The sequence below is a fragment of the Coregonus clupeaformis genome, chromosome 29, assembly GCF_020615455.1.
Source record: "Coregonus clupeaformis isolate EN_2021a chromosome 29, ASM2061545v1, whole genome shotgun sequence".
In the NCBI taxonomy this organism is placed as follows: Eukaryota; Metazoa; Chordata; class Actinopteri; order Salmoniformes; family Salmonidae; genus Coregonus; species Coregonus clupeaformis.
In genome coordinates, this window is record NC_059220.1 from 28,608,834 (window position 1) to 28,626,458 (window position 17,625).

Consider the following 17,625-nt stretch of genomic DNA (forward strand, 5'->3'; position numbering starts at 1 on the left):
CGACCCTAAGCACACAGCCAAGACAACGCAGAAGTGGCTTCGGGACAAGTCTCTGAATGTCCTTGAGTGTCCCAGCCAGAGCCCGGACTTGAACCTGACTGAACATCTCTGGAGACCTGAAAATAGCTGTGCAGCGACACTCCCCATCCAACCTGACCGAGCTTGACAGGAGTTGCAGAGAGAAATGGGAGAAACTCCCCAAATTCAGGTGTGCCAAGCTTGTAGCGTCAAACCCAAGAGTAACGTCAAACCCAAGAAGACTTGAGACTGTAATCGCTGCCAAAGGCTCTTCAACAAAGTACTGAGTACTTATGTAAATGTAATATCAGTTGTCTGTTTTTTATACATTTGCAAACATTTCCAAAAACCTGTTTTTGCTTTGTCATTATGGGGTTAAACTATTTCATCAATTTTAGAATAAGGCTGTAATGTAACAAAATGTTGAAAAAGTAAAGGGCTCTGAATACTTTCCCAATGTCTCATCACAATTCTATCTTGGAGATCTACGGACAGTTCCTTGGACTTCATGGTATAGTTTCTGCTCTGACATGCACTGTCAACTGTGGGACCTTATATAGACCGGTGTGTTTCTTTCAAAATCATGTCCAAACAATTTAATTGGCCACAGGTGGACTCCAATCAAGTTCTAGTGACATCTCAAGGATGAGCAAAGGAAATTGGATGCACCTGTTAGTTTTTCCATTTTCAATAAATTTGCTACAATTTCTAAAAATATGTTTTCACTTTGTCATTATGGCGTATTGTGTGTAGATGGGTGGAAAAAAATATACTTAATCAATTTTGAATTCAGGCTGTAACACAACAAAATGTGTAATACGTCAAGGGGTATGAATGCTTTCCACCTATCACTATGCTGAACTCATTTGTACTGCTGTTGGATGGAGCAGTGTCTGATTTAAGGGCTCATCTGACCTATCCAGCTTCTCTCACCTCACCTCCTGGTGAAGAGTCATTTGAAAAAGGCATGTTCCAGCGATATTAGATTCCAACCAGGGCACTTAGTGCTCATAGAAGAACCTGCAGACTCGGACCTGGAGAAAGCTCTGGGGAGCAGGGGAGATTCACACATGGTGAGGGAAGAGGAGACTGTCGCCTCACCTGTTTTTACACGTAAAAGAGTGATATAAACCACAAGATAAATTATTTACTTCACATATTCTTGACCCAGTAGTGGGTAAGTAGACCTATTTGTCAAGTTATGCATTTGAACTCAGTCAACCCCATCTTGTGCTACAGTTACTAGCCTACTAGCCCCTGTCCAGAGCAGCACCTGGCACCAGCTCCTCACAGAGACAGAGAGAGAGGAGTGGCTGCTGTGGGGGCGGTGACCTGAAATGAGGCTTTGTGAGAAAGGCAGGGGACCGTATGGAAAGGGCGAGGAGACTGGAGAGGAAGGAGATGTGCCGTGACAGACTTCCTCTGCCTGGTACACACTGATCCACTGTTGCTGCTACATGACTGCTGTCGTCAACTCAGCTACTGTGGGTAGAGGAGAGATGTTTCCATTTTGTTCCACACACACAAACATGGATCTATACTGAACAAAAATATAAAAACGCAACATGTAAAGTGTTGGTCCCATGTTTCATGAGCTGAAATAAAAGATCCCCGAAATGTTCCATTCACACAAAAAGCTTATTTCTCTCAAATTATGTTCATACATTTGTTCACGTCCATGCTAGTAAGCATTTCTCCTTTGCTAAGATAATCCAGCCCCCTACCTTGTCACAACCCCCTACCTTGTCACAACACAACTGATTGGCTCAAACACATTAAGAAGGAAAGAAATTCCACAACTTAACTTTTAACAAGGCACACCTGTTAATTGAAATGCATTCCAGGTGACTACCTCATGAAGCTGGTTGAGAGAATGCCAAGAGTGTGCAAAGCTGTCATCAAGGCAAAGGGTGGCTACTTTGAAGAATCTTAAATCTCAAATATATTTTGATTTGTTTAACACTTTTTTTAGTTACTACATGACTCCATATGTGTTATTTCATAGTTTTGATGTTTTCACTATTATTCTACAATGTAGAACATTGTAAAAATAAAGAAAAACCCTTGAATGAGTTGGTGTCTAAACTTTTGACTGGTACTGTACATTAAAATAAATAATCTAAAAATGTCTTATCAAACACAAACTTGGTTACACATGTGTCCTTCACTAAAAAAGTTGCAAAAATATAAATAAATTGAACTATTTACCAATGGCATTCGTGTTCGTTTTACATCCCAGGTGTAGATGATTAGATTTCACTTTCACCATAGCTTGTGCATGTCCTGATAGTCTTTGAAGCAGTCCCTCTCTGCCAGAAAACAAAAAGCGAACTGGCATTTCGGACAGATCTGGCATTTTACCCTGTGTTTTGTGCAATGCTTGCAGTTCTTCCTTTTGTCTTTTGGTATGTGTGTTGGATAGTGTTGTTCACCTTGAGTGAGGGGGGGGGGGGGTCTTGTGATGGTTGTGAGGTTGCTTTGGCCCCCATTTCAGCCATTTCCAACACCAGCTGCTCTCAGAAGGCCAACTGGGAGAGATGGGTTTGACCTTTTGCTTTGGCCATCTGCCTATGGAGAATGAAAGCATTTACTGTAGCAACGTCCACAAAGTGGTGAAAAAAATAGTATTATACCACTTCCTGGTCTTGTGGAGGACCTGGTAGTAGCCTATCAGAGCATCAGATAGGTCGACACCCCCCATGCTGGCATTGTAGTCCTTCACAGAAACAGGGACATTCTTCCTCACCCATGCCCCATTGGCATTTTTCACCCTCCTTGAGACATGGTCGATATTGAATGCCTTATGCTGTGTGGTGAGCATTGTTACTTCCCTAGGGTCCTTCCATTTCACAAAAAGCAGCTTGTTAGTCCTGATCCAACGTATGGTCCCCCTCTCCGCTGTCTTTGTCATGTGGTTTACCTTGGTCTTCGGGAAACGGATTATGTTAGGACGAATGGTGCCACAAGCCCCTATTTTATTTTTCAAGAGGTCTATGAAAAGCATGGGACTAGTATAAAAATGGTCCACAAAGAGCTTGTACCCACTGCCAATAAGGGGAAGTCCATCAGCTGCATGACAGTCATAACTAAGGCCCTTCCCAGTGGGGTTATCGCCTTGCCTTCATAGATGATGAAGTTCCACGTGTAGGCAGAGGCTGAATCGGCTAGCACAAAGAGCTTGTAGCCCCATTTGGTCTGCTTATTTTTCATATATTGCTTCAAGCCAATTCAAGCGCAACCATGCGCTCACCTATAGATAGATAATGAACAGGCTGGAAAGTACGTTTTGCATGCCTCCACCGTGTCATGATAAAGTGGCTTGACTCTTGCAAGACGATCATACCCTGCAGTCCCCTTCTTCTGGACATTCTCCTGATCCTTTTGTGGGTCACTCATGTGAAGAGTACGGTTGATTGCCAAGAATCGGTTTTCACTCATGATGGAGGTGGGGAACTCGAACCGATAGAGTGGGGACTTGCTCCAGTTGTCAACTAGTCTTGATACCTTTACCAGTCCCATGTAAATCACCAAGGAAATGTAATTGAGCATGTCACCCATGGTGACAGGTTTCCAGGACATCTTCCTTCCCCCCTGCTGCTTCTTGTCCCCATACTTGTTGGTATGACTAATTAGTGTTCCCAGTACAGAGGTGGTAAGTCGCTCTGGATAAGAGCGTCTGCTAAATGACTAAAATGTAAATGTAAAATGTGGTAAAGTAGAGCTGAAACAGCTGTAAGGGGGTGTATGTTTTATCACTAACCAACTGTGGGCTTTCAGGTCGTTGTGGTTTCAACCTAAATTGTTCTGGCTCCTCATCATCTTCAAGGACCGTATGCCACCTGTCCTCAGTTTCATCTCCCTCTGTTGTGCTGCTTCCACTGCCTCTCCCTCTTCTCTGTTGAGGCCTAGATCTCCTCCCTGCCCCCACACCTCCAGATGAACTTGCAGAGAGTGGAGTGGTGCCAGGGCCTGCAGTGGGGGTGGTTGAAGAGGAGTCGTGTCTTTGCGGAGTGGTGTATGTAGAACCATCAGACGGTGTGATTGAAACTGCAGTGGGGGTGGTTGAAGAGGAGTGGGACCTTTGTCGAGTGGTGGATGTAGAACCATCAGATGGGGTGATTGACATAGCAGTGGGGGGTGAAGACCTTCACCGGCAGGGGCGCTTGCTGGGGAGGGGTGGCTCCCAAACGTCATCATCCAAATCCTCTGCATCCTCCACTGATGAATAAAATAAAGGGATAAATTGTTGTAAGACACACAGAATTACAGTTGACTCAAATTGACAAAACAACATTAGTGTAAAGTAAAAACACCAAGCCTAAACTTTTCTCTGTACAGTGACTCACATAGAAGGTGTGAAACACACAAAATGCAAACAGTAACACTTTGGAGACAAATGCAGAGGTTTGAACCACAAATAAACAATGGCCATGAGAGTTTAGTGGCCTCTCCAAAGTTACAAGGATGAAACTTAGAACAGCAAACTAATATGAAACATAGACAATAACTACTTTGGAATTATAGAACATTGAAATTACTTGTTACATAGGCCTATGTAAACTAAATCCAAAGCACAAAAAGCAGACAACTTATAAAAAATGAAATACATATAGTAAATTAGCTATATAAAGTCATGAAAATAATTTACTCACAGATCTAAAAGTGGATCCAATCCTTCTAGAAAGCAATCTTCGTCGGCCGAGTCGAAATACTTGTTGTCCAAACCGCTCCCCTGATCCGAGTCCGACTCCAGTACTTTATTCAAAGCTTCTATGGTCGGTAAGTAGCCCGTGTAGCTCAGTTGGTAGAGCATGGCGCTTGCAACGCCAGGGTTGTGGGTTCGATTCCCACGGGGGGCCAGTATGAAAATTTATGGATAAGCGCGTCTGCTAAATGACTAAAATGTAAATATATACTTATTCATAGCTGCCTTCTTTTTAGGTTCCTGTTCGATATTCTTAGTTTTTCCCTATTGTTTTTTTGTGTTGAGAAGCCATCTTTTATGCTAAAGTGATTAAATTAAAGTGATGAAATCTGTTTACAATGTAATGTAGCGTGCTCGGTGCGTCTCGTCTCTGAGCCAGGTAGCAATAGTTTGCATTACGCATAAAAGGTTCTAGGCCTTGTGTTGTCCCACCCAGATCAACTGCATATCCCTGGAAAGCTTATCTGATTGGCTACAAGACTGTCAAGGTGCCATAGTAGCCAATCCCCTGTGTAATGGATGCCTATAGTGTATAAACAGGTATTTTTGATGCGCAAAGATAGTCACTCGGTGGACAATAGGCTAGATTTGTTCCTACCAACCTAAGGATTAATTTGAGACCCCCCATGTAGCTATAGCTCAAACACAGACCAAATCGAAGCTTACCTTGTAAGATGTTTGCTGTTTGGTTTAAACGTTGTGTAAAATAAACATTTTGACTCTCGGGGCTGGTGATCAATAACGGTAGGTCACAGGCAGACAAATAAGATATCCTCATGATCTGTGGAGTCCCAGCTTTCGGTGTGTATCAACGCATTCAGTGTTTATTTAGTTTATGCTTCACAACGCTAACCGGAACGTAGGTAGCAGCCATCTTGAAATGAGGTCATCGGCTCGGCCTGCCCTTATAAATTCGTATGCCCATATATGGTAGTAAGTCACACCAAAGATTTGAAGGCACCGATCAATAGCCAAGATACTCAGCTTTCCGCAGAGAGAGACACCATGTTTTTGCAGATAGGGGCTACCGTTCTCATACCAGACTGAATTTAAGAAAAAAATCTAATTGGGTCCCCAAATATGGGGACTTTACATTTAAGAGGTTAAAACTACTAAAACCAGATATAAAAGTATGTCGAAAATATAATTTAGCTATATATTTTAATAAGATCTTTGAGAACTAACAACCACCAGAATAAAAAATAGACAGGTAGAATCACAAAAATGAATGGCATGGGACCGCCATTGATTTTGTTATAATGTTTCAGTCAATCAGATAGCATAAGAACACTGCATAACCCATGGCAAAAATGTATAGCATTGCAGGAAATTTGCTTTAAAACAGCAACATTGTCTCGGTGGCCAAGAGGACATCTAAAAATTTTGGTCAGAGACTGTGCCATTGGCCACGCCCACAAACGTGCAGAGAGCCTGGAACACAAGCTACATGTTTTCACCAACTCCTGCCTCAGACAAATCTTGTGCATATGGTGGCCTGAGTGGATCTCTAATATAGACCTGTGGAAGAAAAACAACCAGAGCACCATCCAAGAGCGGAAGTGGAGATGGGTTGGTCACACGGTCCGGAGAGGCCCGGAGAACATTGCAAAACATGCCCTGGATTGGACAATGACCTGGCGCAGGTGTCTAGATGCAGAAAGCAACCCAAGACCTGCAATGTTGTAAAACTTTAGTACAGGTCCCATGTTCCTTCGAGAATCAAGAGGATAAAGTAAGTTAAGCAGTGCACTTAGTGTCCTGATGTCAATGTTTTGTTTCTCCTGAATTGCCCTTCATAACATATTGACTATCGTCTGGGGCCATCTATCTATCTGTGTTCTTTTCCTGCCCAATAATAATAATCCAGCTGTGTTCACAAACTCTGCCAAATCAGGTGAAAACTATGAACTAAAAAATACCATCCAACTTGAGAGCGGATTCTGCCAAAAATGATCATGCTTTCTGAAATTAATTACAGCCTGTATAAAATAATATTCTGGCAACAGCAGCAGTTACAGGCTTACACATGGCGCAGGAGAAAGTACTAGATTGTTACATGACACAGTAGGTATCAGCGTTTGATTTGGTGTGCGTCCAAAACTATTCCAGCTGACTGGAGGAAGGGATTTACAGATCAGATAAGAGTCTAATCGCTGGCCTGTAAATCCCAACAGTGAGACACGTGCCGTGCGGCACTGATGTACCACTGGGAGAGGGAAAGTGAAGAAGAGGAGGGGGAGGAGGAGGAGGGGAACTGTCCCAGCCGTTAGGGATTAAACCAGTGGTCAGCTAGGGCCTGTGCTACTAACATGTGCTCAAAGAATGAGCTCATCGTTGGTTATGTAGACTATAAAACAGTTACAGAAAGCATCACAGGGCTGTCCAGGCATGGGTCATCATGAGTAGGGCCAGTGATCAAGTGATCTAACGAGGAATACCTCCAGGACCTAGTCATGAGGCCTAGGGTGTGTTATTGCTGCAGCCTCAGCACTCAAAACAAATAGAATACTTCCTATGGCAATATCAGAACGTGAGTGCAGCAACGTCTTACCCCCTAGGCAAAGCTACCAGAGGTCAATAGAGAATGTTCCTTCCAGTCTGAGCCAGTCTTACCTCAATTGCGTGCACGTCCACCACCACTGTATAGGAGGACAAATAATATGTGCAGCATCAGCAGCACGACTTTCCTTAGTAACCTGCCTGTCTGCCAAAAACCCTTTGAGAGATTCCTCAGATTGCCTTTATGGCCCTGCTGACAGGTTTGACAACAGAAATTGCATTAAGGGCTAGACAGTGATGATGGGTTAATCTGCATAGTCCAGAGGCTCACGTTGAGTAATGATGCATATGTAGCACATGGGGATGTGTGAAACTTACTCCTCAGCCTGAAGTGTCCCTACTTGCTCCAACGAATAGCTAGTTTTTCGCGTGGCGCCGACTGGTAAGACGCTCCAGGAGGTCGGTCACGTGTGCTAGCAAGGTAGAGGTCCCAAGTTCGCACCAGGTATGGGCCAAATCGGGAGGAAGTGGTACTCGCTAAGCAAGCAGCGTGACGTCCTTTACACATACAGCCCTTCGCACATTGTTCTTAGATTCATTGTCAGCCCTCAGAACAGAGAATGAGAGATGTGGAGAGAGAGAGGTAGATAAATAAAGTCCCAGTTCCACAGCTGGGACAGCTCGTCTAGGAGGCTATGTAAATAAACCCTTACTTTAATGGGATTTGTAGGCCTTCAATTTGCTGTAAATAGCCTCAGGTGTCTTGTATTTAGGCAGCAGAGACCCCATAAACAATGCACTGGCTTTCAGAGCGCCGGAAGCCAAACCATCTACTGTATCTCCCGAGTGGCGCAGTGGTCGTAGGCGCTGTGCCACTAGAGATCCTGGTTCGAATCCAGGCTCTGTCGTAGCCGGCCGTGACCGGGAGACCCATGGGGCGGCGCACAATTGGCCCAGCGTCGTCCAGGGTAGGGGAGGGAATGGCCGGCAGGGATGTAGCTCAGTTGGTAGAGCATGGCATTTGCAACGCCAGGGTTGTGGGTTCGATTCCCACGGGGGGCCAGTATGAAAAATACAAATGTATGCATTAACTGTAAGTCGCTCTGGATAAGAGCGTCTGCTAAAAGACAAAAATTTAAATGTAAAATGTATAGCCTAAAACTTGCTTAACCATGCTGGTATAACAAGCTGACAGAACGGATTCGACATTTCCCTAACCTTTGGAATCCACCGTCGAACATACACACAAATAATAATAATAATATATACACACATATATATTTGGGCTCCCGAGTGGCGCAGCGGTCTAAGGCACTGCATCTCAATGCTTGAGGCGTCACTACAGACCCACTGGTTCGATTCCAGGCTGTATCACAACCGGCCGTGATTGGGAGTCCCATAGGGCGGCGCACAATTGGCCCAGCGTCGTCCGGGTTTGGCCGGTGTAGGCCGTCATTGTAAATAAGAATTAGTTCTTAACTGACTTGCCTAGTTAAATAAAGGTTAAATAAAATATATATTTTATTTAACCTTTATTTAACTAGGCAAGTCAGTTAAGAACTAATTCTTATTTACAATGACGGCCTACACCGGCCAAACCCGGACGACGCATATACATATACATACACACATGTTGTAAATGTACTGTTTTACAGGGTCAGCCATAGTAGTACAGCACTCCTGGAGCAAATTAGGGTTAAGTACCTTACTCAAGGGCACAGACAGATTTTTCACCTTGTCGGCTCGGGTATTCAAACCAGCGACCTTTCGGTTACTGGCCCAACGCTCTAACCACTTGGCTACCTGCTCTTCAAAGACAATAACAAACAGAAAACGAATTAACAAACAGAGTGACTCATCCCTGTGTGGGATAAGCCAATCTGAAAATAAAAACAGTGACAAAGCATGATCGTGCAGTCCCATCCACACACACACAGTGCATGTGTGGCTCCATACGCAAGCAGACTCCAGAGATACTGGAGATGTAACAGGGCTATAAGTCACTGGGGACTTTACAACTCCATAAAGGAATCCTGCTGGAAGCAATCTCCATTACAACCTGGCAGTGCAGGGGACACAATTCCACTGCACTGGCCAGAGGCAGACACACAAACTGGCCAGGACAGAGCAGAGGAAACTACAGCTCTAGTACACTAGTATATGGACACCCCTTCAAATTAGTGGATTCGGCTATTTCAGCCACACCCATTGCTGACAGATGTATAAAATCGAGCACACAGCCATGCAATCTCCATAGACAAACATTGGCAGTAGAACGGCCTTACTTTCAACATGGCACCGTCTTAGGATGCCACCTTTCCAACAAGTCAGTTCGTCAAATTGCTGCCCCGGGCAACTGTAAGTGCTGTTATTGTAAAGTGAAAATATCTAGGAAAAACAACGGCTCAGCCACAAAGTGGTAGGCCACACAAGCTCACAGAACGAGACCGCTGTGTGCTGAAGCGTGTAGCGCGTAAAAATAGTCTGTCCTCGGTTGCAACACTCACTACCGAGTTCCAAACTGCCTCTGGAAGCAACGTCAACACCTGAACTGTTCGTCGGGAGCTTCATGAAATGGGTTCCCATGGCTGAGCAGCTGCACATAAGCCTAAGATCACCATGCGCAATGCCAAGCATCGGCTGGAGTTGTGTAAAGCTTGCCGCTATTGAACTCTGGAGCAGTGGAAACGCATTCTCTGGAGTGATGAATCACACTTCACCATCTGGCAGTCCGACGGACGAATCTGAGTTTGGCGGAAGCCAGGAGAACGCTACCTGCCCCAATGCATAGTGCCAACTGTAAAGTTTGGTGGAGGAGGAATAATGGTCTGGGGCTGTTTTTTCATGGTTCGAGCTAGGTTCCAGTGAAGGGAAATCTTAACACTACAGTATACAATGACATTCTAGACGATTCTGTGCTTCCAACTTTGTGGCAACAGTTTGGGGAAGGCCCGTTCCCGTTTCAGCATGACAATACCCCCGTGCACAAAGCGAGGTCCGTAGAGAAATGGTTTGTCGAGATCGGTGTGGAAGTACTTGACTGGCCTGCACAGAGCCCTGACCTCAACCCTATCGAACACCTTTGGGATGAATTGGAACGCTGACTGCGAGCCACGCCTAATCGCCCAACATCAGTGCTCGAGCTCACAAATGCTTGTGGCTGAATGACAGCAAGTCCCCGCAGCAATGTTCCAACATCTAGTGGAAAGCCTTCCTGGAAGAGTGGATGGAGGCTGTTATAGCAGCAAATGGGGGACCAAACTCCATATTAATGCCCATAATTTTGGAATGAGATCTTCAACAAACTTTTGGCCATGTAGTGTATTTTATGTCAGTTTTAGAAGATAGTCACTGTACTAGTAGTAGGGCACCAAAAGTAGAGCCTACAGACCTTTACTCCTCTATGGCTATATATTCTGGTCACACAGGCCACAATAACCAGTTGGCCACGCTCTTCAACATAACACCATGATCATGATGTTTCAGCAACCGCAACCACCAGAAAAAACACCATCATGGTAGGTAAATGAACACATTTAGCCATTGAGCCAAATGGTTTTTGCGCCTCACCTTGACCTCCGGTTACATTCACTTGAGGCTTTCCCTAGGCATCCATCTGTGCATGTCCTGGATCAACTGGTCAAGCTTCTAAATCCAGTCTTTCCAGTGTAGGAAGGGCTCCAGGGAGGTAGCAGTGACAGGTCCTAGGCCAGCACTTAGGCACTGTGTCTGAAGCGCAGACAGAGTCATACAGACATAAAATAGAAAGAAAAGAAACCAAATGTGTTGGCCTGAAAAGAGGCTAATGGTTGATGTCAAAGATCATTTTTCTGACAAACGAAAGCAATTCAGACACATGGTGAGCTGTGCAGTGTAAGCCTTTGTCAGCAGCACTTTCAAAATCATGAGAGCTGTTTGAAGTCAGCAGGAAATGACATAGGTGTCACGTTTTATTCTATGCTGAAGTCAGGCAGGGGATGGAAAACAGAAGAGACAATTGACTTGTGGTTTTAGAGGATGTTATCTTGACTGTGCAATCTATGACGAAATGTGCTATTATTATAAATTACATTCTCCAAAATTGTTACAGAGATTGGAATTGTTTTTAGACCACATTTTTATTATTTGTGACTATGAATGCCTTGAATTATGCTCAATGTGCTACTGTGTGGTTAATGGTTTTTGTGACATTATACAAAAGCCACTTACAGTCATGTGCGCATACATTTTTACGTATGGGTGGTCCCAGGGATCGAACCCACTACCCTGGCGTTACAAGTTCCATGCTCTACCAATTGAGCTCCAGAGGACCACAAAAGGACTGAATGGGGGGGGGGGATGCTCTGTGCATGGATGCCAAAAGAAAATAGGCATGCATCTACATGGCCAAGCCCAAAGCATGAGCGCCAAGAGTTACGTCATATGGGATTCTAACGAAAACATTCTATCTAGCATACATGTAGGGGTGGAGGACACGAACATTTAATCCAGGAGCGTTTGGACTGGTAGGTGCTTTGCATGGACTCCAGACATCTCAATAACAACGCCCTGAATACTTATGTTGTGGTCTCAGCATTGAAAGCAGCATGCATCACTTGCACACAACGAAACAAACTGTCTTGCAGCAGTGGTTCTGTTTCCTGTTATGACAAGCTGAAACAAGATGCTTTCTATCAACAGCTGATGGCAGCTACCTGTGCACTCTGATCTAGCCATGCTGTATTGAAATAACCACATAGAAACAAGAGGCAATTATAATGAGTGTTTCAGCGTTATGACCATAAGGACTACCCGACCTTGCGGGTGAGAGGAAATGCAGGTCTAAACAAGAGGCCATCACAGGCCAGGGCCCACATGACATGCGTGTCAAGAGGTCAAGAGAAAATTTGAAGATGCAACGTTGCCATAAATCTGTAACCATGGGCATTATCACCTTCCACGTGTCGTCCCTGCCATGAGAGATCGGGGACAGGGAGCAGGCCTCTAGAAAGCATCTCTATTCCCCCCCAGAGAAAGTGGACCAAAACAAAGAATTGATGGCTCAGCATGGTGACAAGTCTGCCAACTACCCCATTGTCTAGGAAGGAAGGCGAAACAAGGGAGGGGGGGGGTGTTCCCTCTGTGAAACCAAACAAAAAGGTATAGAAGCAGCTATGCCTCTCTTTGACAAACCATACTACAGTAGTGTGATCATATGCACCCGCCTGGGTGACTGCGCATCGCCAACATTGCATTGCTGTCTGACAACCCACTGAAGCTTGAGATGAAAAGTCATTGTTAGAATCCTGCAGCTTTGATCAACACTGGGAGCAATATTTAAATGTTGACCCGTAATTTACTTACTTTATTGTGTACAAAAATAATGTATATATACACACAGTGCATTCGGAAAGTATTCAGACCCCTTGACTTTTTCCACATTTTGTTACGTTACAGCCTTATTCTAAAATGGAATGCTTTTTTTTTTATCCCCTCTTCACGCTACACACTATACCCTAATAATGACAAAGCAAAAACAGGTTTATAGAGTTTTTTTGCAAATGTATTAAAAATATAAATAAACTTAAATAACACAAGTATTCAGACCCTTTACTCAGTACTTTGTTGAAGCACCTTTGGCAGCGATTACAGCCTTGAGTCTTCTTGGTTATGATGCTACAAGCTTGGCACACCTGTATTTGGGGAGTTTCTCCCATTCTTCTCTGCAGATCCTCTTAAGCTCGGTCAGGTTGGATGGGGAGCGTCTCTGCACGGCTATTTTCAGGTCTCTCCAGAGATGTTAGAGCGGGTTCAAGTCCAGGCTCTGGCTGGGCCACTCAAGGACATTCAGAGACTTGTCCCGAAGCCACTCCTGCGTTGTCTTGGCTGTGTGCTTATGGTCGTTGTCCTGTTGGAAGGTGAACCTTCGCCCCAGTCTGAGGTCCTGAGCAGGTTTTCATCAAGGACCTCTTTGTACTTTGCTCTGTTCACCTTTCCCTCGATCCTGACTAGTCTCCCAGTCCCTGCCGCTGAAAAACATCCCCACAGCATGATGCTGCCACCACCATGCTTCACCGTAGGGATGGTGCCAGGTTTCCTCCAGACGTGACGCTTGGCATTCCAGCCAAAGAGTTCAATCTTGGTTTCATCAGACCAGAGAATCTTGTTTCTCATGGTCTGAGTCCTTTAGGTGCCTTTTGGCAAACTCCAAGCGGGCTGTCGTGCCTTTTACTGAGGAGTGGCTTCCGTCTGGCCACTATCATAAAGGCCTGATTGGTGGAGTGCTGCAGAAATTGGGACCTTCAATGCTGCAGAAATGTGTTGGTGCCCTTTCCCAGATCTGTGCCTCAACACAATCCTGTCTCAGAGCGCTACGGACAATTCCTTCGACATCATGGCTTGGTTTTTGCTCTGACATTCACTGTCAACTGTGGGAACTTATATAGACAGGTGTGTGCCTTTCCAAATCATGTCCAATCAATCGAATTTACCACAGGTGGACTCCAATCAAGTTGTAGAAACATCTCAAGGATGATCAATGGAAACAGGAGGCAACTGAGCTCATAGCAAAGGGTCTGAATACTTATGTAAACAAGGTATGTTTTTTTTAAACTTGTAATAAATGTGCAAAATTTTCCAAAAAACTGTTTTTGCTTTGTCATTATGGGGTATTGTATGTAGATTCATGAGGGAAAATGTAAATTAATCAATTTTAGAATAATGCTGTAATGTAACAAAATGTGGAAAAAGTCAAGGGGTCTGAATACTTTCCGAATGCACTATATATATATATATATATATATATATATATATATATATATATATATATATATATATATATATATATATATGAATCCCCCGCCCCCCTTATGGACCTCACTAAAACCCTGGTTACAGCCCTGATGGATAGACTGAAAATCAAGATGATTCGTCTAATAAAATAATTAGTAATTCTTCCAGCCAATTTACCAAGTGTTGATCCTATGTGTTTAAAAGATGTCGCTTTGGTTGGTGTGTTTTCAGGTTACGTAATGTTATCCAAAACTGAAACTAAATCGAGCCCCCTTTAAGACCCCCACCACCACGCACACATATATTTAGCACATAGCAACAGTGTGTTGCCAGGTTTGTATTCAGTCATTGTCGCGGTGCTCTTCTCGCTCTCATACCTTTCAAGCCCTAAAATTGCTCGAGTTCCAAAACCGAAGTTAATGTAGCAGGTTTGCACAGCGCACCAGCGCGATAACAGGTACCCCCTGCTGATTCCAAGATTACTCCACGATCGAGACCAGTCTAAAATATCAGAACTATGCATGCTAGTTCCACGGTGACGTGGCGGAATAGACGTTTTTCACGTCTGTGAAAAAGATACTTCGCTAGCTAGTTACCTACCATTACATAAACCGAAAGAAAAGAAACTCATCAAAATGAGTTACATGCACACAATAATGCGATTATTGTGGATAGTCAGATTAATATAACAGTTCGATTAAAACGTGTACAGTCAGATACATTCAGTTGTTCCGAACTCACTTCACTCGCGCTATATAGGGATGCTCGCTCGGTTGGTGCAAGCACATGCGCAGATCAAATACACCGCTGGAACGCCGATTGATTAAGGTGTTTACATGTCCTAATTATTCTAAAGATTGCTCAGAAAACCAGGTGTTTTAATCAGCGTATGTTTACTTCGATTTTGACTTTACGCCGATTAAGATAAACTGAGTAAGGTGTTTACATGACTATTGCATAATCTGCCTACTGCCATAATCAGTTGAATATCGAATTATTAGTGTTTCGAAGTCAGATATTGAGCTTGCTAGTTAGTTACTACCAAATAGTATCGTAACACCCGTACACAAAGTTGGCATGCATGACCACTTTGGCAACGCATTTGACTGTCTGTCTGTCAGATTCTGACACCAAGCCAACACCGGAGACACGCTTCCTGACGAAAAAATTGTCACGTTTAAACACATTTCCTAGCAAATGATCAATTGGCAGTCACGGAAAACGGCAATGTATGAAATACATTCAGTCGTCTAACTGTTAGCTACGACTTCCACTTTCAAGAAGGTACTTAACTTTACAGAGGGGGGATACAGGAAACGGAGTAGTATATAGCTAGGTCGACCCTAGGTAAATAGCATTATTAGTAGCTACATAGAAAAGACTAGTCATCAGCCATTTTCGCTAACCTTTTATCCACATGCTAGCTAGTCAACTCGCTTCCAATACTTACTTTTATGTCTGCCTACACCCCATGACTGTTTAGCGAGACTGGGGCTCCGAATTATTGCCCTTCCAGCCGACTTCAAAGCGTCCATATCGTAATCCAAAATTGGGGCAAAGAGCCCAACAAGCTTCGGTTCTTGTCTCTCGAAGCACTTGGCTAGGTTTGTCACACACACACTCTCTCTCCCAAACTTTCCCAGCTGTTTTTTGTCTCCTACTTCAGAGACAGCCCAGAATCAATGAATTATCATGTTCGTCCCCACTCTGGGCGGTGTTATATGTAAATTAACCAGATAATTTATCTGACGTGAATTTGTGGAATCGCACGAGCGAGGTCGTTGCCCTCGTGGTTTGCGCAGGCGCTACGTTCACTGTGACTGAAATGTATACATCTAAAATAATATTCCTAGTTATTCTTTTGAACAGCATATTTTGTCAAAATATCAACAAATTAATTTAGGGAGAAATATATAAATGTATGTGTTTTCATGGCTTAATATAATTTGCATAACCTACTTGTGGTTAAATAATTAGGTTATGTGCATGATGAATATGTAGACTAGATTAATGAATTTCCAGTTGCTTTATATTCTTTTGTTATCCATTATATTTATTTATTAAAGACTGAATTGACATGACTCCTGTCATGGAGAAAGATCATAGATGGGCTACAATATTTGTCATCAAGAGATGATGTGCACTGCACAGGTGATGGATTTCCTCTCAAGTTACACATTCATTTGATACATATTTCAAATCTTTAGATTTTCTCTCAAGTTAGACATTTACTTCATATACATTTCAACCCGAGTCCCCCTTCCTCCCCCTGTGTAACCCAAGCCCCATTCTGCCTCAAGTGCCTGACAGGCAGCCCATCATAAATGGAAAGACAACTGCTGGGGAAAAAACAGTCAAGCCAGTTCCTCAGGGCAGTGTCAGTGGGCCTCTGCTCCATCACCATAGACCCCAGCTCATCTCAGCTGGTCCCTCTAGATTACTCTGTCCCTCCCTGGCATGCTCTGGGTGACATGTTCACCTGTCTGGAGGCAGAGCTATGTGGATAGGACTCATGAGTGTCACATTCACTCATTCAGCTCCTTCCCAGGCCATAACAAAAGCTCTTTCTTCTTCCCTAGATTCATGAAGGAAAGGTGACTGTTTTTCCTCAATATAAATATTTAAAGGTTGGTTCTAGTTGAATCTGAATAATGAAACTGAGTCCCACACATGAGTATATGATGACTGTTTCCATTTTTATAATATCTTTCATAAACCAACATCCATAATGGCGACGCCAGGACAGCGGAGTCACTGACCACCTTCTGGAGACACTTGAAACCCTACCTCTTTAAGGAATACCTGGAATAGTCTAACAGTAATCCTTCTACCCCCCCAGTGGTGGTTGTCCCACTGGCTATCCTATGTTGAATGCACCAATTTGTAAGTCGCTCTGGATAAGAGCGTCTGCTAACTGACTTAAATGTAAATGTAAATAACATCCTTACGTTGTACCTCTGCACAAGGTGCACTTTCCACATTGGATTTCCTTGAGTTTAAATCATCAGTCATCGCCTATTCACATTGTGCACTCAGAGGTTTGGAATTAAAAAAAATTGCCACTTCCATATTTCTAGGGGAGATGACAGGCTACAGATAAGAGTGCTACAATGTATTGTTTTCCCAAGTGCATAAGCATAGCTGGGTTACATACAGTACAAATGACAAAGAGCCCATTTGACATGAATCAGATGCTACAGATCAGTGAGCAAAGCTTTACCTTGTATGAGCAATAAAACTAGCATCTAATACCAAGGGTCTCTGATCACTCTGGTGATGACTAAACCAAATCAAAACCCAGATTCAATAGATATGTCTCTTGCAATAACACATACATCTCCTTCAGATGTACAGTTTCATGATTTGCACTTATAGCCATACTTTGAAGAAAGACTGGAATTTTCTAAAAGTTATAGGTACTGCCAATAAATCTGTCAGCTCCACTGAGACCCTGTTCAAAGTTTGAGCATAGCAGAAACACCTAGCAAAAAGATTAAAGGAATTCATATTTTTCAGAATCAATGAATTTAGCAGTGATGGAAAGAGAGAAACACAGTGGACCAGGACAGGTTCAGGTGAGTAGGTAGGCAGTCACTGAAGGCAGATATTTGATATAAGATGCTAATGCAGCC

At 43.6% G+C, this 17,625-nt stretch overlaps 1 protein-coding gene across 2 annotated transcripts in view; it reads right to left on the reverse strand.

Annotated features, from left to right (window-relative positions):
- ldlrap1b (low density lipoprotein receptor adaptor protein 1b) overlaps window positions 1–15,771 on the reverse strand; it is a 66,003-nt gene extending 50,232 nt beyond the window's left edge. For both annotated transcript variants that reach the window (XM_041855305.1, XM_041855306.1), the window contains exon 1: window positions 15,444–15,771. In XM_041855305.1, coding sequence (XP_041711239.1) covers window positions 15,444–15,528 — 85 coding nt within the window. In that variant the 5' untranslated portion in view covers window positions 15,529–15,771. The remainder of the gene's footprint in view (window positions 1–15,443) is intronic.
- Between the last annotated feature and the right edge of the window lie 1,854 nt (window positions 15,772–17,625).